This window comes from Micropterus dolomieu, linkage group LG05 (assembly GCF_021292245.1).
Source record: "Micropterus dolomieu isolate WLL.071019.BEF.003 ecotype Adirondacks linkage group LG05, ASM2129224v1, whole genome shotgun sequence".
Taxonomy (NCBI): Eukaryota; Metazoa; Chordata; class Actinopteri; order Centrarchiformes; family Centrarchidae; genus Micropterus; species Micropterus dolomieu.
The window spans coordinates 5,404,527-5,413,416 of record NC_060154.1 but is presented as its reverse complement, the minus strand read 5'-3'; the positions used below and the strand labels follow the sequence as shown (position 1 = coordinate 5,413,416).

At 38.6% G+C, this 8,890-nt stretch overlaps 1 protein-coding gene across 2 annotated transcripts in view; it reads right to left on the bottom strand.

The window, feature by feature from the left end:
• Positions 1-5,117: 5,117 nt before the first annotated feature.
• atp11b (ATPase phospholipid transporting 11B (putative)) overlaps positions 5,118-8,890 on the bottom strand; it is a 59,867-nt gene continuing 56,094 nt past the window's right edge. Inside the window, exon 30 of one of the 2 annotated variants that reach the window (XM_046049466.1) lies at positions 5,118-5,269. In XM_046049466.1, the coding sequence (XP_045905422.1) occupies positions 5,266-5,269 (4 nt within the window). In that variant the 3' untranslated portion in view covers positions 5,118-5,265. Of the gene's footprint in view, positions 7,864-8,890 lie in introns of both variants that reach the window. The other variant, XM_046049465.1, reaches the window with a different exon arrangement.

The window sequence follows — 8,890 nt, the reverse complement described above, 5'->3', positions numbered from 1 at the left end:
TCCCCCCCCCCCCCCCCCCCCCCTCTGTGTTTCCGTCAGCACTGCAGTGTTAGTTGAAGAGTTGGGTATTCGCTTCCGTAGAGGTTAATGCACTTACGTACGGATGAGGTTGACAGCAGAGTGTCGTCTCCATCGACACACAGTGTACTACTTCATCTTTACACAGTATCAAAACTAAATGGTTGCTTTTAAGCATGTCTGAGGCAGAAGATAATAAGCAGGTGGGATGACAAGTGAGTGACTGAGAGTCTTGGGAGGGGGAAAAAAAGGCCCAACAAATAAATAAATCTACCCCCTAACCGTGTATCTCAAATTGTGAAGTTTTGACGTCTTCTGACAGGGTCACGCACTGCTTTATAACTGTAGAAAATTGCCCTGCCCATTTGTAAATATTACAAACCCAGCCAGTATTTACAACTGTATTGTCACTAAGCTTAAAGCAACTCCTCTGTTATTCTCTCTCCTTAAGTTCTGGCACTTCGAAGCTGTTTTCACTGGACAGTGATTTTAAGAGAGAGGAGGCTGGGTGTAAACTTATTTTTGGTGTCAAAAATATTTTGTATTAGGGTTTGTTGATGTAAATTTTTTTCAAGATCCACACAGTTTATCCTTCCAGACTGACTCCATTTACCTCTAAAGTGTGTTTGCCCTTATTAAAAAAACAGATCTTCAAAATTGGGAGACAGAAAAACACTCCAGCATTATCAAATGATTCCCAATTTTTGCAACCGGATTTGGCTCTGATTTGATAATAACCCTTAAAGGACAAAATGTCGGTCACAGAGGGCTTTAAACAGACAGATGGTTTGGTTTTTTTGTGTAAATCCGCCATCAGCCCAAGTGATTTGCCTCACTCAGATGACATGTAAACTTGACCCGTTTCTGCTGACCACTCTCTACTAACTGGTGTGTTATGAGGCCTTATAACTTAAAACTGATAAACACTATGTTCATTTTGTAGATGTATAACAGATGATTTTTTAATAATGAAATTGGACTGGTCACATACTGTAATAAAACTATTTCAAAAGGATGCACAGCCCCATGTCATGTGTACTCAGTGTTTGAAGGTGAGTTGCTTGGTGTAACACTGTTTATTATTTATTTATTTTTCTCTTTTTAGGTCTATGTGGGTGTGTACAGACTGTGATTAACTGACATCTCCCTCACCCTCTTAACACCTTTTGTCGTGTATTGAGCTCCAGCCAGCCTCAAAATGACTGACAGCTGTGTGGCAGTGCAGAGCCAGTAATGTTGTGTCACATGTCTGCTACAGATATGAGTAAATGGCAGTGAAACAGGAAGAACTTTTCGCTTTAGTTGAACATCAGCAGCAATGCAGCAGCATTTATTTTTGGCCTTGCAGTGACATTTATAATAGAAACATTGAATAGTGATCAGGTGTGTGTGTGTGTGTGTGTGTGTGTGGATATCATTCCATAAGTCTCATGTAAATCTAAAAAAATGCTGTCAAAACAAAACATTAAGCATAAATCTCAATTTATTTTGCTTAAGTTTGTTTTAGAAATGGGAATCTGCTCATTGTTGCCCCCTTGTGGACGTTGACTGGGCAGTACCCTCTACAACCCCAACAGCAGAGACGTCACACAGTCAAGTACCAGTAGGTGATTTCCGGCCTTTGGTTGTTTTGGGGAATGTACGTCTGGCTAACCGCCCCACATCTATCCCTCACCTTTCATCGTTGTTTTCTCAGAGCATTTGCTGGGCGGGTTCATATGACCTGTGGCGGCACTTTACTTGGTTCACTGTAGTAGCTGTGTCCCAAATAGGAACGGAGACAAAATATAGTATACTCTAAACAATTGGTATGCAGACTGAACAGCACTTTAATTTTAAGTGGGTTGTTGATGCACACTATCCTCCCATATTGCAAGGAGAGGGGAGAGCTGGGAAAAGTAAAGCTAATTGTAGATGGTACTGAAACGGCTCCAGGGCCATCTTAGAACAAAATAACTACTATCTCTTTGGAAAAATGTTTTTGCTTTCTCTTAAGTTTAACTGGAGGTGGCATTTTGAAGTATTATATAATTTCCTGTTCGTGTGAAACAAAGTGTTCATTTTCTTGTATAGTAGCTGCAAACAAGTATACTATAAAGATTTGTAGCTTATACAGTTATAAGACACTGAGAAATTGGACATTGTTCTGACAGTTTATACAGTTTTTATAGTGCAAGATTTTTTTTTTAGGTGTGCAACAATTTTTTATATTAATTGATTATGATTATTCGTATATTAAGCAGTTTGCCTGTAAACAAATGTCACAACAATTGTTTACAGGCAAAATATCCATCCATGAATTGATTGTGAAATAATCCAATAAATGTAATTTAAAAAAAAGTCAGTTACTTGCTCACTTAAACCAAAGCAATGGAAAAATTATTGGATTATATCTCTATTTTATAATGACTATTTATTACTGAGCACTTTGACCAAGACTTTGGGAATTAGAGATCCAAACGAAACTGCATGTTTTGTTTGACCAACAGTCCAAACCCAAAGAACTAATACGAAACGGGAACAAAAACAAAATCTCAAATTGGAGAGAAAGTTGGACAGTTTTGCTTGATGAGTGACATAAGAGGTGAATTATCAAAATTGTCAATTCATTTTTTGTCAATTACATTGTTTGAGCACTACATACAATAATTAGAGTTAAAATATAAAAGAAATTAAGACATCCTGCTAGTGAGTCAGCATGTAAGTTTTATACTCAACATAACTGAACAGCTCTCTTCAGATCGTCACGTAAGAGTGAATCTGAGTCTGGTGCATTAATTGCTATGTGCCTGATTAAAAAGCCTTAATTGTGTTTTCCGTCCTTTCCATTACTTGCAAGGAGATTTCTCTTGAGTTGTTGTCAGCCATGCGCTGCCTTGCTGTTGTTTGGTTCTGGTCAGTTACGGTTTACTTATCACATGATTAAGAGCATTTAAATGAATGAAGTCACACTACAAGCACCCATTTTTTAAAAATGTATTTATTTTGTAAATAGAACAGCATCTTCATAAACATCAGCTAAAAGACAGATTTACAGACCGGAGGAGGAGGGCGGACAGACAGGGCAACAGATATCAGGGAACAGTGTAGTGATGATGATGGTGGTTTATTAATTGCCTGGTGGAGCATGATTTACTGATGAGGAGAGAATATAAATGATTTCAACAAACCATTCAACACTGCAGCCTCGTGTCATCCTGGCTCATGCTGAGTCACAGGACACTCTGCGGCAGAAAACCAATCGGTTGACATTTTAATTTAGATTCCCCTTTTTAGCTGATTTGATAAAGGAAACCTTAATTTGATTCAAGTCTGCAAACCTTGGCTGAGTTTTCCAGAAGCGTCTCTGCACTGATGTCATCTGTAAGCATTCACGCAGGTTTTTCAGTTAAAAACATTGTCTTAAACTTCTTAACCTCTTCAAGACAAATATCATACAGTACGTCTAGTCACTGATAATTATACTGCTGATGCTCATATTCAGTATGTGGCCAATATTTCCAGAAGCAGCAGTACTTGGTTTAAAACCCACCTGTAGACAGTTTCCCAGCTTTTGGTGTCTTTTATAAGGGATGGCGCTTCTGATAGATGACATGATCATCAGATTATTTTATAAAATATTTAATTACTTTTTTAAATTGCATGGCCAAATAATCTCCTGCTTCTAGAAATACCCCAGAGGCCTCGTATATAAACCCTGTTTCTCTGTTAATGAAGCTTGACGTCGGTGCTGTGATACTTCAGAGAATCAGGTCTTGGTGGTTGTTACTAAAATCACATCTGAGCTTAAAAAAAATAAAGCATCTGTTTTCTGCACAGTAAAGATATGACTTGAATGATAAATTCCATTTCTTAACCTCATTTATCTGTTGTCCACCAACTATGACTCAAAACTGACTGGATGGTGCTTTTTGTTGAAGGTAAATATAGAGACCAAAAGTGTTCAAAAGAATACATTTATCATCAAGAAATTGTGAAATACTACTGTAAATCTTTTTTTGCCATTTATTTGTCTTTTAGCAATTCTTTTTTTTTACTGTTAGGATTGTTTATCATTTAACAACGACTTGTTGCTTATTTGTATGTCCCTGGTATATAGGACACACCTATATATTGTTTGTATTAATTATTATTGATGTCATGTCATTTATTTAGTTGTGAACACTTTGGGTCTCCGTAGATGAGCACTGCACTAACACTGCAGGTGTTTCTGCATGGCTCCACCTTATTTACCTTTAGCCAGGAAGTATTCGTCTTCCCTCCTCTGCATTTTATATCATGTAATAACTCAGCAGGGTCATGGTACTAATGCCTGCAAATCCTCCTGAGTTTATTACTGATTCAAGAGAAGAGCATCACATCTTTAGGGCTGGTTGATGATTCAATATTGTCATCTACTGACCTGTAGAATCACAATCTGTCATTATGACTTATCTTTTCACAACATTTTGCATCTATTTGCTGTAACATATTTATCAATATTGGAAACAAACACAAAGTACTACTCAGTCTGTGAAAACAGGTGAACAGCTTGTCTGTGGCTCTGGAGGAGAGTTTGAAGTCAAGTCATCAGACTTGAGCCTTCACATTTTCTTATATTATTCTTGTATGTAGTTGCAATGACTTTGGCATTTACCAGGCAGGGAGGGCCTTACAAAAGCGGCAGGGTGTTTAGATATCTTTACCTCTGCTGCATCAAATTTAACCTTTATTTTAAGGTATTAAAAGGGGTACTCTGATTTAGTACTGCATTTCCACGAAGTTACAATTAAAAAAAGAATAGTCAAAATGAATGCAGCAGACACCAAAGCCCCTTGTAAGAGTCTAGCTCCAAAAACACTGGATCCTACAGTTTCCACCATGCAACACACCTGTTATCTTTCGAACTCCATGCCCCGAGTTTATGACGAAGGTTTCCCGTCAATTTTCTGAATGCTCAAGCCTAACTCAAGTTGACATCAAGGTTGATTTTTCAGCTCCCTTCAGAGCTACAGTAGATATACAAGAGTTTTCACAGGATTTGAAACTGACCTTTTTATGTGTGTCTTTTTATGTGTATGCATTTTTCCTAATCAGGTACAAATTACAGGTATCATAGGTGTATGCAGGTAGACATTTTAATAGCAGATATGAGCTCAAATGGTTAAAAACAACAGTTGGGTTGTTGGATGGAGTGATCTGGAAGTTTCCACGTGTCCTGTAACAAACTAACATTCAGGCTTGCAGCTGACGGCTCCCAGCTGCACATCACCTTTACGGTCGACAAAAAAAAGAAAAGAGATTCGAAGGAGGTTCAGCCTCCTGATTACAGGTCTAAGACCAAGCAAAACATCTTGGGAAGTTGCTGCATTCAGGCCATGTACACACACATATTTATATTGATATGCAAGAAAAGTTAAACACAAACAGAAAAAAAGTACTGCAATAATAAATACACATTTTCATTGTCACCTGCGTGAACAAAGGTTATAACAGGCCCAGGTATGCATTAAACAATGTGTACCATACAGAAAATAGAATATTCAATCAACTGACTGCCAAAAAACATTACTGACCAATTTTGAGCTGCTGAAAATCACCTTAACGTCTTTAAACAGTAACAAACATCCTATGACTCTGTGTGTTCCCTGTGTGAGCTGAGGCATGTACTGGTCATTGTTGTGTGGTTGTTGATGTCAAGTTTAAAACGGTTGTCTTTCTACATTACACTTCTCTCAGCTGTAAGTCACCTTCTAGAGTCAACTGAATTCTTGCTAAAAAAAAATATAAGGTTCAAACTTTTCTTCATTTCACGTTTTTTAGAAGATGAGAGATCAAACCGAGCATCAAAGAGAAACATTTGACCTTTGAACTGCGGGCAGCGCATGGCCACGGAGATAGTACAGAGCTTACAAATCGGCTACATACTGTACTTCAACCAACACTGCTGCCATCCAAGAACACACACACACACACCCTTCAATGTGTGGATAGAAACACACATCACAGCGTAACAGCAAAAATATGATTCAGATGATTTGAATGGTGAGAGACGAGCAATGATTTGAAACAAAAAAATAATAAACTAAATGTGATTTCGATATGTGACATGTGCAAAGCTTTTCTTTTCATCTCTACTGAAGCTGAATTATATTTATTGGATATATCCATCTCTAAAGGTCGAGACATTCTGCTGTCTGGGTCGACGTGTGTCAGCCGTGATTTGGAATAGCATCTCGCCATTAAAGCCATTTTTTTTGTCTCACTGAAATAAATGGTACCATTATCTGATCCGATACTCAGGAAATATTTTTAGACAACACAGAGGGATGGTTCTACCTCCAGTTATAAAAACCTTTCTTTAAAATATTTCCTGAGCATTATGGTCTTCAATGCTAAGATGTCTTTGCTAACCAGGCTGATAGAGAAAAGGCATTCAAGGGAAACAGGCTCAAACAGCTTCTATCTGCAGTATCTTCAATAATCTATCAATAATATAACCTCTTTAAAATGTATGGCTTTTTACACAGACCCAATCTGGCCTCCTTCAGAACAATGCACCTGGGGGGACAGAGGCCTGAACAGTCAGACTAGAAAGCAGCACAAACAATAATAATAGTCTTCTTAACAATATAAGCTTCTGTACAATTAGGCACAAAAATAAACACTATCTTTTCCCGTCTGACTCCTTTGGTCTTTGGTTCCACAGTAGAGATGAATCTGGGTGTACAATATCAAGGGAGTGCTGTAGGTCCAAAGGAAACAAGTGTAGACAGTAACAGAATCAGCAAGGTTCTGAAAGCTACAGGGTGGTCTAGCCTTCTCCCTTTCCGTCTGAATGAAAGGTGCAGCACGGCCAAAGAGGAAGTTTATGTAGCAGTTTATGGAAGCAACATGATGTTGGACCTTCGCTCCAAATCTACACCTTAAGATTAACCCTTAATGTAGTCAGACTTTGCGGAGCTTCTGTCCTAGTGCTACATGGATGATCCTGGTAGCTGGTGTCTTCAAGCCACATCAGTCCTGTGTTGAGGTTAGTCAGCATGTCCAAACCAGCTCCTTCGATTACTGTCCTCAGGCTGCAATGCTTTGAGCAAGACTCATGCTTGTAATTATCAATTTTTCTGCAGCAAATAGTCCAGATTGTCAGGAATCTCCATTCTGTGTCTACAAATATGTTAGACTTACAGTACAAGGTCATTCTTATGTCAGTTGCAAGAAAATAGAAGTTTGGAAACTGTACTGAAATGATAATAGCTGCATGAGAGTTCATGTACCTGGGGCTGACATGTCTTCATTAACCTTTTAAAAAGCTACTGAATTTAAGTATGGTGTTTTCAGAGACTCCCTGTAAGCAGCAGGAGTCTGATGTTGTTTTAGCTGCTCAGATGTCACCAGTGTCTTTTTACAGGAGTAGCTCCACAGATGTCCGCTTCATGCCATGCTGACTTGCTCCATACTTCATATTTCATTTCCTTCCATGTCAGAGCTCCCATATGACGTCCTTCTCAACCCTTCTACTAAGAATCGATTCACTCGGGGAAACAAATTGGTGAAGGATAAAGCAGCCAGCTGCTGAGTCGAGTCCTTTGGTTTCACATAATGCGACAGCTCCCATCTGTGTCTCCTTTGCATCCAGCTGAGAAGGCGCTGACTTTAAATTGAAGACAGTTTCTAAAATGGCAGAGGGGTGGGGGTGTGATTATGACCCATGGCAGAGTAGTAGCACCCCCACCCCCACCCCACCCCACAGCTCTGTGTGTTACAGTCAGTGGCTCTGGAAGTCAGCAATTGTTGGCCTCAATGGGCGACAGCGTCAGGATGCTGCGATCGTTGGAGTAGAAGTTCTCTGTGTCGCTCCAAGATCTGAAAACAGGCAGCAGTGACTGAGGGTTAGGAGACTGACGGAGTGTGTGTGTGTGTGGACAGTGGGCTCGGCTGTCACTAGCTTACATACTGTTGTCCAGAAGTTTTGCGACTACAAACTAAATAATCAGGCTGGAAGAAGCAGCAAAGAGTGAGGGATGGAAGAGAGAAGAATTAGTAATGGGTGTGATGAAGTTAGTAATGAGTATCAAAAGTCTCTCCTCATTAACTCACACTAATCCAGGTTTATCAGGGAAGCTCTAGTTTCAGAGAATTATAAAGATCCCAGAAACTTTTCTTGCCAATCAGCAGGGGGTCCTACCAGAATGCATGATTTTTTTCCTTGTTTTGAAAAGGGTGGGGCTCAGTGGGAAAAAGGCAATGTCACCTATATATCAGAGATTAGTGACATTTGAATAAAAATGTGATGACAGTTGTGGGGTTGAAACCACACCTACACGGTCCTGAAGAAGCAGATTAGCTGAGTTTGAGTGTTACTGTAATAAATACTCTTAATAAAGAATAACTAAGGATTTGTCAAAACAATTTGTACTACAACTGTGTACTTTTAGATAGCCATTACATTTTTTTTTTTAACTAAAAGTTGAAATATGTGGAAAAAGTACACTGTTAAAATGTTAAAGTCTATCTGTGTTTAGTAAAACCGGTATAATGACTACTAGATATTACTACCATCAATGTTCTGGGTTTAACTTAAAGAGTACACAGAACAAAGAAAATATGTCAGTGCATTATTTAAATAAGATCACTAATTACTTAGGCCTTCAATTTTGCAACTTTTGGACCTGCTGATACCTTGATCTGGATCAAACAAAAAACAGGCTGGGAATGAAAACACATGTTAAAATACAAGTATATCTACTATAATCTCTTTTTTGCTTCAAAGTGTAAAAAGCAGAGTGCTTGGAAATGCAAATGATGCACAGGCTTTAATGCTGTCTCATAGACAGCTCATTAGCCCTTAAGTAATTTATGTCTTTGATCTCACACTTAAAAAAAGATAATG